This window comes from Anolis carolinensis, chromosome 2, assembly GCF_035594765.1.
Source record: "Anolis carolinensis isolate JA03-04 chromosome 2, rAnoCar3.1.pri, whole genome shotgun sequence".
NCBI lineage: Eukaryota > Metazoa > Chordata > Lepidosauria > Squamata > Dactyloidae > Anolis > Anolis carolinensis.
The window spans coordinates 269,834,565-269,850,486 of NC_085842.1; the positions used below are offsets into that span (position 1 = coordinate 269,834,565).

At 37.6% G+C, this 15,922-nt stretch overlaps 1 protein-coding gene across 8 annotated transcripts in view; it reads right to left on the reverse strand.

The window, feature by feature from the left end:
- The window catches only part of fer (FER tyrosine kinase), a 165,052-nt gene that overhangs the window by 77,860 nt on the left and 71,270 nt on the right, over positions 1 to 15,922 (reverse strand). For all 8 annotated transcript variants that reach the window (XM_062972207.1, XM_062972206.1, XM_008113993.3 and 5 more), the window contains one exon: positions 8,422 to 8,478. In XM_062972207.1, the coding sequence (XP_062828277.1) occupies positions 8,422 to 8,478 (57 nt within the window). The remainder of the gene's footprint in view (positions 1 to 8,421; positions 8,479 to 15,922) is intronic.

Here is a 15,922-nt window from a genome sequence, read left to right on the forward strand (position 1 = left end):
GACAAATCACCTCCTTCTCCTCCCGTTGCCGCTTGGGCTCCTTTTCTCTCCCTTTGGCTTCTCCTTCCTCCTTTCCTTAGGCTGTAAATTGTAATTTTTTTAATAATTTATAATATTATTTTAGAGTTTACTGAAAAACCGGAAAACAGCGAATCCGTGAAAAGTGAACTGCAAAGTAGTGAGGGAACACTGTATACCTGTTTGACATAGTCTAATTGTTTCTCTTTTTATCTTACCAACAGTATTTATTTGCATCAGATTATCAGCCCAGAAAAGCATTGTCTTAGAAGTTATATTATAGCTTTCTTCCCTCACTGATTTTGATCTCTTCTCACCTTCTTTTATTCTCTTCCTAACCTCCACTAAGCCCCTGGCTTCTGGCTGTTTTCTTTCAGATAACATCAACCATTGCTCGGTTCCCTACTACTGCTTTGAGTATTATTGGTCAATTTGCTGTATGTTCTCTTATCATGTTTACAATTAAGCAGACATTCTGCCTGAACTAGGCTGTCGCTATTTTCATTCTCTTTCTCTAATCCTCTAAGACACAATATATTATACTCTAAGTGTATTTCCAGGTCTCCAAATTGGTAAACAAATCAGCATGACCTGTAATAGTTTCCAACATCCTGTCTAGCACAGCCACCTACTTTTCACAACCCCAGGCTCAGAGAAGATACAGCTAGCTCAGATATTGGCTTCTCCTTATCGAGGAAGAAAAAAAGGGAGAAACAGCAGTAACAGCAAGTATAACCACTGAAGATTATTTTGACTGGGCAAAATGAAGGGAGTGGTGTTAAACCCCAAGTACCTTCTCCTTTCCTCCCTCTTGCACAGGAGCTTATTTTTTCTGATTAGCTAAGGGAGACACTGTGTTTGGAACCACCAGTAGTAAGGGATTCAACCTGCTGGGATATTTACAAAGAACTACTCCTTGGATATAGTGACTCTAGGCAGTTTTTCTCCTGCTGTATTTGATGTTGTGAGGCTGGTTTTTACTTTTAGCCAGAGAGAATAATATATTTTAGAGGGGTTTTTTTTTTTAAAAAAAAGATGTTACTGAAAGACTGTTGCCTTAAATTCCAGAAGTTCTAATTTATTATTAAATTTTATTTATGCTAATTTGTGACTTGCCTTGGGGGCCTGTCTGAGAAAAAGCTTGCAGAGAAATAAACTAAAATGTGTCTCATATTTATAAATGACATAATTTTACTACTACAGTGAATGACAAGCCAGAAACCAAGAACTGCAAATATGTTTTTCTGTGTGATTGTAAGTCATATTCTTCAATGTACAGGTAACACATTGCTAGAAAACAGCATAAGCAGCCTACAAATATGAAACAGAAAGGTAGATCTTTTTGTTTCCTTTCTATTCAACAGGAATGTGTCTCACTAAATCATAAAACTGTTCCTGGTGAAATTCTGTATGGAATTCCAGTCTGTAGAGAATCATATATAAAAATCAAGACATACAGCCAAAGCATAAAAGAAAAATCTTTTTTTCAACAAATCACCTCTACATAAATCTCCATAAGATGGCATAAACAAACAAGGTAAGCAGAAACGAAGAGACAGTCAAAGGAAAGGTGAAACTAACGGATAATAGTTACATAAAAACTATTTTCAAACATTGGAATCAGAAATTTATAAAGTGTCTGGGTTTTGAAAGATTGCCACTTCAATGTGTGCATTCATATTCTTTCTCTCTATCTCTCTCTGTATATGTGTGTGTGTGTTAGTATTTGCCAGGAAATAAACCTATGATAGCATGCAGCAAGAATTTCTTCTGTAATTTTATTTTAAAGAAAATGCTTCCAAATAAGACCTATACTGCAAAAAATGTATTTTAGCAAGTATATCTGGCAGGCTGTTATGAGTAAAATATGAGGTTCTCAATTGTTTTACATGCCCTATATTTGTTTTGAAAATGACTGAACTGTTGCATCTTGGAAAGCAAGATAAAGAAATATACCATAAGTCGTTTTCTTAATGTAAGGCAGAAAGGCACAATGAAAAATATTCACAAAATTTCCCATTCTTGATGAGAGAGTGTCTCAACATGCCAAGGCATCCTGCAGAGATACTAAATCAAGAGACCCATGACATTTCAAGCCTCCTGTTTGCTTCCTGCACAAAAATGGAACTGGCATCTTTTCTTTTTGTAAAACAGTTTCCATTATTTGTGCAAGATATCTATTTTCTTTTGTGAAGCCAAACAAACTCACAAAAAGCACAAGTTCAATGATAAAAAAAACCTACAGACAATCTACTGAAAGTCCTGGCTTTCTAAAGTACTATATTTTCATAAATGAGTATGTTTGCATTTTGAGCTCTTCATTGGGATGCACCTTTCTATCCAGGTACCCCAATAGTACGCTGAGCGAGAACACTGGAGAAATTGTTTTTGTGGTTGTTCCCAGTCTCTGTAACATACTTTCTAAAGAAGCTAGACTACCCCCATGATGTCTTTCCAGCAGTCCTTGGGAACTAAATATCATGCTTTTAAATTGTTTTTAATTCTATTGATAGTTTAATTATATTTTACCATTTGCACGTTTTATTGGGTTTTATCTGTATCAGTTTTTGTGCAGCACCTTGAATTCCATGGCTATATAAAAGAGAAAAAATCTACAATTCAACTCTCATATATTTTCTGAGGTCCATACACAAAACGCTGCCACCTGTATTCTCAAATTATATGTTTACAAGTGCAAAATAATTTCCCTAAATACAACATCCTCTCCCTATAGTCTCCCTGAAATCTGACAGTAATACATCCAATTATTTGGTTAGAATGAATGGAATGGAAATTTGTCAATTTTCCAACTAGGATTAAATCTGAAGGTTCCACCCCATTGAGAAACTTGGTAGAAAAGGAAAACAACACATTAAAAGTTACAACAAATGATAGGGCTAGCCAATAACATGTCTTGCTACCAGGTCGTCCGGAAGTGGAATTCTAAATTGGTATTTCATTGGCCTCAACATCTGTTGGGACTCAGAGAAATTAAGATTTACTATACCTACTAATGAGATATTACGAACAGGCCTCTCCCTAGTATGCTTTTTCTTCCTAAATACATAAAACAAGAGAAGCCATGTTTAACTATACATGTTATCTCCTAGTTCAGATAGTGCTGTATTATGAACACTTCTTATCCCATAGAAGGGTGAAACTGCTATCTTCAAACAGTTCTATGAAGTGGAAACAGATAAAAATAGAAAGTAGCATCTGAATGGGCACTATTGGTGCTTCACTTCAGGGAGCAAACTGCTTTCAGTCAGTACTGACTGTATACTGTTTGAGATGGACTGGGAATGAAGCATGCAAATCCAAGGTCTGCTCCCACTGTTTCCTCCAGAATAATCCTTAGGTGAGAAAGAGGGATGCAAAACAACTATGAGACTAGTTAGCATTTTCATTCATAATTTGGAGAAATGAGCAGAGATCAACAGCTATCTACAGGTTGAAAAAATATGCTTGAAAACATCCTACTTTTGAACTTACAAAGAGAAACTACTATGCATGCACAGTGTGCTTTTTTGCATTTTGCTGGTTCACTAAGCAATAGGAAGCTCATGAACTGGGGGCATTTAGCTCAATGCAAAGTAAACTGGGTATGTGATTACTATTTAAATCAAGGAGTTATAAATTCGTCATTCTATCCCAATGATTTTAGTTAGATGAATGCACATCCAATGTCTTTTGACTTAGATTAAGTCAGAAGATACCCGCCTCCGCACTGGAAGTGATAAAGGAGAGGTATATACAGCTGCCAGACCACATGAAGTAGGCTGTTGTATGTTTACAAGTGAATTCTAAGTTATGAAAGCCCTAAAGTGAACTTGTCATGGAATTTTCTTGGCAACATATGTTCAGAGGCCTTGGCTTTCTTCTGAGACTAAGACAATTTGACTTGCTTAAGGTCTCCTCTAGTAAGTTACTGTGGCCAAGTGAGCTTTCAAACCCTTCAGAGCCATGGTCCAAACACTCAAACCAATACACTATGCTGGAAATTGGAAAATGCTAGCATCCAGCTGTGAGGGTTCTGGTAATCATCCTATAGTTTCCAGCAACTGAAATTTTCCTCATCTTTGTTTTGATGTAGGCAACAGTGTATGTTACTCAAGTGGGCAGTATTTAACCCAATATACAAGGCTTTAACTGCTATACTTGCATATATCTTTAGAACTAACATACAGCATTGCTTCCATTAACACTCTTCTGTACAACACAAAGTTCTATTTAATCTTTCTGAAGGGTAAGAACAACATGCTCTTGGCGCAATTTCATATTTTCACACCCTATGACAGAAACAAAGATCTGAAATCTCAAAAAAGCTAAACTTACAAGTGAAGAATCAATTCGCTATTTCACTGTTACACACTGAAGCCTCTCGCCTGGTTTTACAGTGGAGAAACAATGAGCATAACAGTTCTTAAGCTTCCCCCTTCACTAGCTCCCATTGTAAAGGACTGGAATTAAATACTGGTCAAGAATAGGAAGTTGCAGAGAAAATGGAGGGCAGGAGAAAGATTAAACATCTTCCTCCTACCCAACACATCTCCACAAATTATGTTTTCCCATGTCTGATGTGAAAAAATGAAGACAAGAGACACAGTGAGAAAATGCAGCTCTGCCCATAGTTCCTGAACCAAATTATATAGTGTTATAACTGTGGACAAGTTGGGACTTTAGGGGAAATAAATCTGATAAACTTAGGTCAAAAGAAAATTTTACTAACTCCAGATTTATTTAGCTTATATAACATGCCACATAATCTTATACTCCAGTGTTCATTTAATCTGGTTTATCCATGCTGCTTTTTCTACATCCTCAAACAAAACTATGAGGATTGAGTAGTAACAACCTTTCATCGGATATTTTTCTCTTTGAAGAAAAGATAAGTTGTGCTTCCTTTGGAGCACTTATGGTCTCATGCAGTGGCAAATATGAAGTGCATGCTTTTATGTTGCAAACAAAAACAGCAGCAATTTTATCTGGAATTATTGCCCTCAGCAGATGCATTTTAATTCAATTAATATTACGAGTGTCAAGGTGAGAGATACATTGCAGAAAAAATTATTAAACCATTTTATTCAAAACTTTACAGTTCTTATAAACTAACTCAAGATCCCAGTTCCTTAACCACTGCTCATTTTTATAGCCAAATGTTTGGAGTTTTAATCTTTGAACTATAATATGTCTTCTATTCCAACAGGTTTGTGATTCTGGGATGATCAGCATAACTGTTTTATTGTGTGTTTTGTAATCTGTTTCCTTCCACATGAACAGCTTCTATTAATGAGATGTGATATGAAATTGCTACTCTTTAATTCATATTGTTGTCTCAGGAACACACCCTCTTCAGCTTTACTTATATTCTGCCTTTTCCTCAGGTTCAAAGTGGCTCACAAATTAGAAGAAATATAGTTTAAATTTACAAAAGGTCAATAATAAAACAGAAACAAATAATCAAGAACATTAAAAACAATTAAAATATACAATTAAGTATAAGAACAACTTCAAAACAAAACTAAAAACAGGACAATTTAAAAACAGCACAGAATTCATTTTAAGTGCTTTCTTTAAGAAAAACCTTCATTTCTCAAAAGTTTGTTGCAATAAAAATGTATTGCAATTCTTCCTCCATTGTAAAGAACACCATAGCATTCATTAAAATACAAACAGCTATAATAAAAGTGATGGAATGTTCAATTCCTGGCTCAATTTCTGGCTCATCTTCTGAATCCAAAAGCACGTGTTGTGATGCCTCATGGGCCCTGTAGTCCTGTTCCTAGTACTATTGTGGCAGATGAAGATGAAAACATGGGGTTTTCGCCGGTGCAACAAGAGCCGGAGTCTCTTCACCTGCCGGATGTTGATGTTTGCCCTCAAGAATTCAGTAAAACAGGCCTTGGGCAGAACTCCCCTCCGTTTCCCAGGAAGGAATTTTATTCTAGAGACAGAGGAGTTAGAGAGGCCCAACGGAGGAGTTTACGGATCGCTGCCAAACAACAGGCTGATTAGTCCTGCTTCCCTTGGGAAATTCTAAGGAGTCTTGCATCTGGACAGAGTTGGGTTTCGTTTCTTGTTCTCTAGGGAAAGAGATTTGTTGGCGGGAAAACGAGACCCAATATAGGTGTTTGACACGGGAGATTCTTTGCGGAGTCAATTGATCAGCTTCAGGAGAGAGATCGTGTGTGGACTTCGTAACCCCAGTTCCTTGCTTCCCGGATCAAGCTTTCAAGCCTTTGCCTTGCCTTGCTGTTTAACCACGGACCCTGCTCCACGCTTCACGTTTTGCCTTGTTTCTAGTCACGGACCTAGCCAAGAACCAAGTTTATTTCCAGCCTTGTTGTCAAGCTTCATTGGACTTCCAAGACTCTGACATTTCCCCACACTATTGCTTGGCAAAAGTGTGTGTTTCGGTCAAGTGGATTAAAACTTTGAACTCTAATATCATTTATTGGACAATACATTTTTGGACTATATTTGACCTCATTTGAAAGGTCTGCTTCTGAACTATCTTCTTCACTTGTTTTTATTGATTTTATATACTTCCTTAATAAAGATATTAGATAGAGATTGGCCTCCGTGTACGGTTATTGGTGCCCAGCAGCCAGGGACCTGACACGTATGACCCAAGTACACAATCATTCCCAAGACATATCTCTTTCTCATGTCTCTCTGTAATATGTAGTTAAATCAAGTGCATGACTTGAAGTCATTGTGTCAAGACGTACCTCACTGACTCCTCCTCTCTGAATGTTACAGCTAAAGAAATGTGGCAAGGTGAGAAATACTAAATTCCACAACTTCACCGTCCTGCCTCTGCTTCAACTGGATATTTTAGTTGACATCCAGATCTCACCATCAGTCTTTTTATAGTATCCATCTAATATCCTGGATAATTTTAAGATAAAACTACATGTGACAGAGCAGCCACGTGTACTTTTCACAGAGATGTGAGAAGCAAAATCTTTCTTTTCCCTTGCCTTGTCACTTTCACTTCACTCTACGCACTTTTCCAGCCTACTTCCAATACTGGGCCTTGAAGCAATAGAGAACAGCAAGGCAAGGAAGGTCAGAGGAAGGATTAAATGCTTCTTACTCCACTTAAAACATTCCCACTTCCATCAGAGAGAGAAAACATGCATGAAGTTTTTATGTAGATCTGACATGAATTACAATTATATTGTATCTGATTTTGCAGTATCTACCAAATGTTAATTTGTACATGTCATAAAACTATTTCACTGTGTTAGAAGCATTCTTCTGTAAACCACCCTAGGAATGCTCATCAGGACACTTTAGAGAGGAGTATCAAATCCTGTCTGGTCTTGGAATCTAAGCAAGATCAGATTTGGTTAATAACTCAATGAGAAACCGACAATGAATTACAGGTACTGTTGGCTACATTTCAAAGAAAGGAACTAGCAAATCATCTCTGATTATTCCTTGCCTAAGAGAGCCCTATGAAATTTATGAGGTTGCCGTTAATTTGACACATGACCTGAAGATGCATGCGCACACACACACACACAAATGCACACGGTTCAAAGATAAACTAAATTAAGCAGGAGAGAAAATCTGGGTGAAGATTAGCAACACTATTAATTCATAGGAAGCTGGAAAGCTAATTACTTTTATATGTTATAGCAATATTAACTATCAAGTGTACTAATGAATAGTATCTTCACTGGTTATAGTCTTAAATCACAATTCAACCAACCTAAAGTATTAATTTGTTCCATTTATTTAAAATATAAAATCGCTTAGAATTCTAATCAAAATTAATGTGTCTTAACCAATACTTACCCTATATACTCATGTGTACATCTAGAAAATTTAGTCAAAAATCAATTAAGAAAAACCTGGGTTGACTTATCTATGGGTCAATGTGAGTACTGTACCATAACCTTCTCTGAGTAGAGTGGCAAAAGGCAAGAGATTAGTCCATCCCAGGAGAACTTAAGAGAAGCACTGAGCCCTCCTGCCATGATACCACGCCTGGCCTAGTTGAATGCCTGAATGGGAAAATGGTAGCAGTGGCCAGTGGTGGTGGCCAAGGGCAGCTGATCACCTGAAGCAGACTTGGTGCCTTCCCTTCCCTTCAGAGTGACCTTTGGCTTACCTACAGGTCATATCAAAATTCACAATTTTAGCCCCAAAACTTGCCCTCAACTTATATATAACATTGACTTATACCTGAGTATATACGATAACTTCAGCTGTATCTTGCCACCTCACTATATTATAACTTTTTTTTTAAAAAAAACCCTCTGTTTGTGTTTTTCTATATAAATGCTATACAATGAATGATATGGCAGATATCCCTTCAGTTCTGTCATTACTATGTTTTGTATTCAAGACTACTGTGATACCCCCCCTTCTCATTTACAGATGATCACTTACTTTGCCCAGTAATTCTCCCAGTGTAACATCTTCATGACTGAGAATCCATTTCTTATCCTGTTCCAACAAAGCAAAGATCAGTGTTTAGTCCACAAAAGATTGCATTTCCCATTAAACATCTGTAAGCTAGCAGAAATGAACTGAGAAGGATGAGTCTAGTCAGAGTATTCAACCAACAACATGCTAAGATCTTAACCCTCAAGATGTTATTACATTATAGGAAATTCAAATCATGTTATAGCAAATTTCTGGTGGTCTAAATCTAGTAGGTGTCCCAGCTAGGATTTTTTTTAATCGTGTCAGAAGTGACTTGAGAACATACTGCAAGTTGCTTCTGGTGTGAGAGAATTGGCTGTCTACAGAGACATCTTGAAGTGTTACTGGCTAGGATGAATCTAATATACCAATAAGACAACACTCATGGTAGGTTCCATTGATTAAATGCGTTTACTTTAGATTGTTGTTGGAACAAATAATACAATGTTACCCTAAAACTTGAGTTCATTACATGTATCAAACTGCATGTGATCTTTTATAAAGAGGGGACACCTACCATTGAAAACACACACATACACACACACAAGAGGAAATTAAGTAACTGCTTATTACAATTTGCAGGATGTAACTAGTGCAGTTAATAACTACATAATATATGATAACATACTAAAACAATAAACACCATCTTTACTCATGATCACTGGCGCAAACACCTATAAGCTAGGTGTTATAAGGCTGTAGCCAGTGTTAACTATTATTTCAACTGATATATTTATAATTTTTGCTAAAAGATTTGATATTTGATTAACATTAACTTGCATTCACCTTTTTAAAGGAATTATGAACAGGCAGATGCACACAAACGTACAACATTTAGTAAATGGTAAGGCATGCTGAATAAATGCTAACAAAAAACAGCATTTCTGAATGAGGTTATGCAATGAGAAAAAATTAACAGCATATATGAAAGGCCAGATGAACAAAGGGAAAATCTTGTAGATAGCCATCAAGCCAATATAACAAGATTGATTAAACTTAACTTTGACACTTATTTGTGAAACCTGGGGGTGTAGACAGGGTTTATGGTGAAATGAGAGCCACCATGTGTGTGTTGGGTGACCTGAAATCTAATCCAGACAAGATGGAGGTGGCTCCTGGCCAGCCAAAAGGCAGATCAGGAAATAGAGATTCAAAATGTGCTGGATGGTATTACACTGAATACATAGGTTCACAGCTTAAGTTTACTCCTGGATTCAAAGCTGAGGACAAGAGTTGGCCAGGAGTACGTTTACATAGTTTTAAAGTTTATGCACCAGTTTGGCCAGTTCCTTGGAGATGTTAGATCTGGCATGATACACGCCTTCGTTACATCCCAGTTTGATTACTGTAATTTATATATGATTATGCCTTTGAAGAGTGTTTGGAAACTTCAGCTGGTTCAAAGAGCTGTAGCTAGACTGCTAGCTGGGAATGCTGAAGGAAATACATAACTCCCTTGTTACAACAGTTCAACTGGGTGGGCTCAACCGGTCACAGTTAAAAATGCTGGTTTTGACCTATAGAGCTCTGTACGGGCTCAGGTTCAGGTTATTTGCAGGACTATTCTCCCTTATGTATTTACCCATTTTTTGAGACCTTTCTTTGTCTCCCAACCCTCAGAAGTACATTTGGTAGGAACGTGGCGGAGAGCGTTTTTAGTGACTGCCATCAAGCTTTGGAATTTGCTTCCCAGAGAGATTAGACTGGCATCCTCCCTGCTCTCTTTCTGTAAGCCATGAACCCTTTTTTGTTTCAACAGGCCTTTGAGGGCTGATTGTTTAGGCAGGTTGGGCCTCGTACAATGCACTGGGATTTTTCTTGATTCATGTTTTTAACTGATTTTAATTTTTTATAGCTTAATCAATATTACTTGTATAGACAAGAAAGAATCTTCCCAAGGGAATGATTCTTAAAGAGCTTTCATACAGTATCAATCATCTCATCAGAAATGTTACATATGGAGAAAGCTATCTGCACGTAACTAAGTATTTTGCACAAGAGTTACCATGAGAATTAGTGTTCACCCACCACCCTGTAGTCTCACCCTTCCTATACATTTCTTCTATAGTTTCTTTTTCAAAGAAATGGTCATCTACATTATACAGAACTGACAGGTCAATGCCATGTGTCAAGCAGGTGGACTTCCATTTCTGCACACTGCCATCTGCACTCATCTGTCTCAGATGGTCTCCAACACCAGAACTGGGGAGAAGGTGCAGAAGACGGAGTTTCAATATGTCTGTAAAATGTTATTATGTTGGCAAGCAGACTCAATGACATTACACCACCTCAGTTTACCAGGAGGAATCACTTAACCAGTTTTAAAAAGCACAAATTATCATTCTTGAAGTTTAAAAAAAGAAAAACAAGAATTTCTTTGAAAAGTAACAAACATTTTCTTGAAGTATTAATCTGACGATCTCCGAGAGTGGAAATGTTAAAAGACTGGAAGAAACAAAAATATACAGAAACAGAAGCTAGTGGTTTTTCATATATGTCTACATTTTATTCACTGGTGAATGACTTTTTAAAAATATTGGCAACATGACATTTCAAAGACTTGTTTATGAAGAATATATCTAATGTATAATGCTTCAGAGGAATAATTAAACAAAATTACACAATACATTGCAATCAAATCAGCTGTCAGAGGGTGTTATCACTATTCATACAAGCATATTAATCATTACCTGTGTTTTTCTTTCCTTCTGCAAGCCTTTCAATCAGACCACTTTATTATACAAGCCTAGTACATTTGTTCCAGTCAAAATTTTCAATTCCAGCAAATATTTCCATTCCAAATAATCATTCAAAATTTCAGCTACTGCCTTATTAATGCTCTTATAGGTACTTTTAAACAATTCTATACTAAAACAATTCAATATTAAAAGACAAGGGAGTTAAGGATGGATGGGAGCTTTTAAAAAGTGAAGTACTCCAGGTGCAAATGCAAACAGTGCCAACAAAGAAAAAAATATGACAAGTGCAAAGAGGCCAGAATGGATGTCCAAAGAACTTCTAACCGAGCTAAGACTCAAAAGTGACATGCACAAGAAGTGGAAAGGGGGAGAAATCACCAAAGAAGAATTCAAACGTATAGCCAACTCCTGTAGGGAAAAGGTTCGCAAGGCTAAAGTGCAAAATGAGCTTAGGCTTGCCAGGGACATAAAAAACAACAAAAAAGGCTTTTTTGCTTACGTTGGTAGAAAAAGGAAGAACAAGGAGGCGATAGGGCCTCTGCAAGGAGAAGATGGGGTGATGGTGACAGGGGACAGGGAAAAGGCAGAACTACTTAATGCCTTCTTTGCCTCGGTCTTCTCACAAAAAGAAAGCCATCTTCAACCTCAGCAACATGGAATGGATGAAGGATTGGGGGAAATCCAACCCCAAATAGGGAAACAAGTTGTACAGGAACACCTGGCCGCTCTAAATGAATTCAAGTCCCCAGGGCCAGATCAGCTACATCCAAGAGTATTGAAGGAACTAGCAGAAGTTATTTCAGAACCACTGGCAATTATCTTCAAGAGTTCTTGGAGAATGGGAGAAGTCCCAGCAGATTGGAAGAGGGTGAATGTGGTCCCTATCTTCAAGAAGGGAAAAAAGAACGACCCAAACCATTACCATCCGGTCAGCCTCACGTCGATACCAGGCAAGATCCTGGAAAAGATCATTAAGGAAGTGGTCTGCGAACACTTAGAAACAAATGCGGTCATTGCTAATAGTCAACACGGATTTACCAAAAACAAGTCATGCCAGACTAATCTGATCTCTTTTTTCGATAGAGTTACGAGTTGGGTCGATACAGGGAATGCTGTGGATATAGCGTACCTGGATTTCAGTAAGGCCTTCAACAAAGTCCCCCACGACCTTCTGGCAAACAAACTAGTAAAATGTGGGCTAGACAAAACTATGGTTAGGTGGATTTGTAATTGGCTAAGCGAACGAACCCAAAGGGTGCTCACCAATGCGTCATCTTCATCTTGGAAAGAAGTGACAAGTGGAGTGCCGCAGGGCTCCGTCCTGGGCCCGGTTCTGTTCAACATCTTTATTAACGACTTAGACGAAGGGTTAGAAGGCACGATCATCAAATTTGCAGACGACACAAAACAGGGAGGGATAGCTAACACTCCAGAAGAAAGGAGCAGATTTCAAAACGATCTTGACAGACTAGAGAGATGAGCTGAAAATAACAAAATGAAGTTCAACAGGGACAAATGCAAGATACTTCGGCAGAAAAAATGGAATGCAAAGATACAGAATGGGGGACGCCTAGCTTGACAGCAGTATGTGCGAAAAAGACCTTGGAGTCCTCGTGGACAACAAGTTAAACATGAGCCAACAATGTGATGCGGCAGCTAAAAAAGCCAACGGGATTCTGGCCTGCATAAATAGGGGTATAGCGTCTATATCCAGGGAAGTCATGCTCCCCCTTTATTCTGCCTTGGTCAGACCATACCTGGAATACTGTGTCCAATTTTGGGCACCGCAGTTGAAGGGAGATGTTGACAAGCTGGAATCGTCCAGAGGAGGGCGGCTAAAATGATTAAGGGTCTGGAGAACAAGCCCTATGAGGAATGGCTTAAAGACCTGGGCGTGTTTAGCCTGCAAAAGAGAAGGCTGAGAGGAGACATGATAGCCATGTACAAATACGTGAAGGGAAGTCATAGGGAGGAGGGAGCAAGCTTGTTTTCTGCTGCCCTGCAGACTAGGACACAGAACAATGGCTTCAAACTACAGGAAAGGAGAGTCCACCTGAACATCAGGAAGAACTTCCTCACTGTGAGGGATGTTCGGCAGTGGAACTCTCTGCCCCGGACTGTGGTGGAGGCTCCTTCTTTGGAGGCTTTTAAGCAGAGGCTGGATGGCTATCTGTCGGGGGTGCTTTGAATGAGATTTCCTGCTTCTTAGCGGGGGGGTTGGACTAGATGGCCCATGAGATCTCTTCCAAATCTACTATTCTATGATTCTATGGTGCATATTAAAATGTTGTGCCAGAATTCTTAAAGTCAATTTCTTAAGCTGCTGGCAACTGAATGCTATCTCAATAGCCTGAAAAATAATTCTATTACCCTAGCATTTTTTTGAAGAGAGTGCCAGTATCTAAAGAGACTTATTTTACATGCACTGATCAATTGTACGTACATAAAGTTACAGTGCAGTTCTATTTTCCTTGCTTTCTCAAAACAAAATAATAAGTACTACAAGTGGGAGTAGCTACATATTATGTATACAAGAATCTTCTTTCTGCCTCAGTCTCACCACTTAGATTCTATAAACTAACTATGCCAATTCACATAGTTTTATATGGCTACAGGATATTGTCTGAATTCTAGTAGTTGAACGATCATCATTATTCTTATTCAGCAATACAATTCTGAAACATTAGATAGATAATATATTTTTCCATCTGATTGGTTCTTATTCTGGGGGATGGGCAAGCAATTTTGAGCAAATCACTGCATTATTCCATTTAATATTTCCTTGATGATTCATGAGGCCAAATCTCCACCACTCCAGGTATAGCAAAGAAGGAAATGAACTAGTGTAAAATATTCCTAGGAAGTTATCAAAGTTTCAGACAAAGCTGTAAAGATGAACAAGAAGAATTTTTTGATAATACAGAAAGGGAAGCAATATGCATTTGGCAATCAACTGAGTACTGGGAGCAAAGGAAGTTGAAAACGAAGACAGTCCAACCTATGAATTAGATCATGAAGATGAATACTATTGACAATGATTAGGGAAAATAATGAGAAATGAATGTTTGGAGGGAAAGATTAAAATTTCAGTCTGGGGATACAGAGTTCGCAAAAGTTAAAGCCATAGAAATAGGAGATGCAAAAGTGGATCAACTGATGCTTTGTCCATCAACAATGCCTACACAGAAAATTAGGAGATTCCTAATTCCTACAACTACCCATAGTGTTCCAAACCATTCAGGAGATTCTCTGGTTCTCTGAAAGGTGAGGGAGTGGCAGAAAGAGTGATTAAGAATAAGAAAGTGCCATACTGTAAAGAGACCATGCTTGAACTCTCCAAGATGCCTAAACTGAAAAATCACTAGAAAAGGCAGTAATGTTTAGTAAGGTAGAAGATAATAAGAAAAGAGGCAACCACATTTCAGATGGATAGATTTGACCAAGAAAGTCAGGGCCCTGATTTTGCAAGACCAGAGCAGGAATATTGACAGGATGATTTGGTGGAGTCTCATTCACAGGATCTGTATACGTCAGAGTCAATCAACTTGATGGCAGTTAACAACAATCATCTGTTTTTATGTGTGTTTATCACTGTGACATACACAGGGACCCATATACAACCTAACAATGCAAAAAGAAAGTGAGTTTCAGTGACCAAGAATACATTTTTCCTAATAAACATTTACTCCTTTCATATGAAGAATGTCTCCAGATTACATGAGAGCACCTATTCAACTGAAGAGAAGGGGGGATAAAAGATAACATCAGACACCATGCACAGCCTATATTTCAGCTCGTCAGAGTCAGTATGTTATCAATTCCCTTCACAAATTGTAATTTTAAATTGGCTACAGAAAAATACATCGAAAAGAGGTATATGCTTCCAACTTTCATTGAAAAGTATCAGGAAAATAAATTACTGTGGGATAAGAGAAAAAAATGCATAATACTAGAAAAAAAGTTAATCTTTCATTTTCAGTATTTGAAACAATTACAACTAATGCTTTTTAGGGACATCAAAACTAACACAGAACACTATTTTTCATCAAAAGTAGGTATTCAAATACCATCTGTCAGAACTTGCTGAAGCAGAGAAGCAAAGTGAAAAATAAATGTGTACCTGTTGCTACAGTGTATTATGGCAGAAATGAGAAATGATCTTGTAAGAGAAACGATTTGTGATGCCATCTGTAGCCATATTTCTAAGTGTACAGATGAATTTCATGAATCATACACTCAAATGAGGTGCTTCAGACAAAATGTAAAAATAAAAGTAAACACCGGAAGCAGCAAAGATATTTCATAAAAAGTTGTATTACAGTAGAGTCTCACTTATCCAACGTTCTGGATTATCCAACGCATTTTTGTAGTCAATGTTTTCAATACATCATGATATTTTGGTGCTAAATTCGTAAATACAGTAATTACTACATAGCATTACTGCATATTGAACTACTTTTTCTGTCAAATTTGTTGTCTAACATGATGTTTTGGTGCTTAATTTGTAAAATCATAACCCAATTTGATGTTTAATAGGCTTCTCCTTAATCTCTCCTTATTATCCAACATATTCGCTTATCCAACGTTCTGCCGGCCCGTTTATGTTGGATAAGTGAGACTCTACTGTATAAAAGAAAATCCAGAAGAAAATCCTTCAATTACTCTTAATGACTCTTGGAACTGTTCAAACTGTTCTAAAACCAGTTATTTATCAGCACTCTTGGCCTTATTGCCATTGTTTCTGTAAAACATATAAAATAATGTGA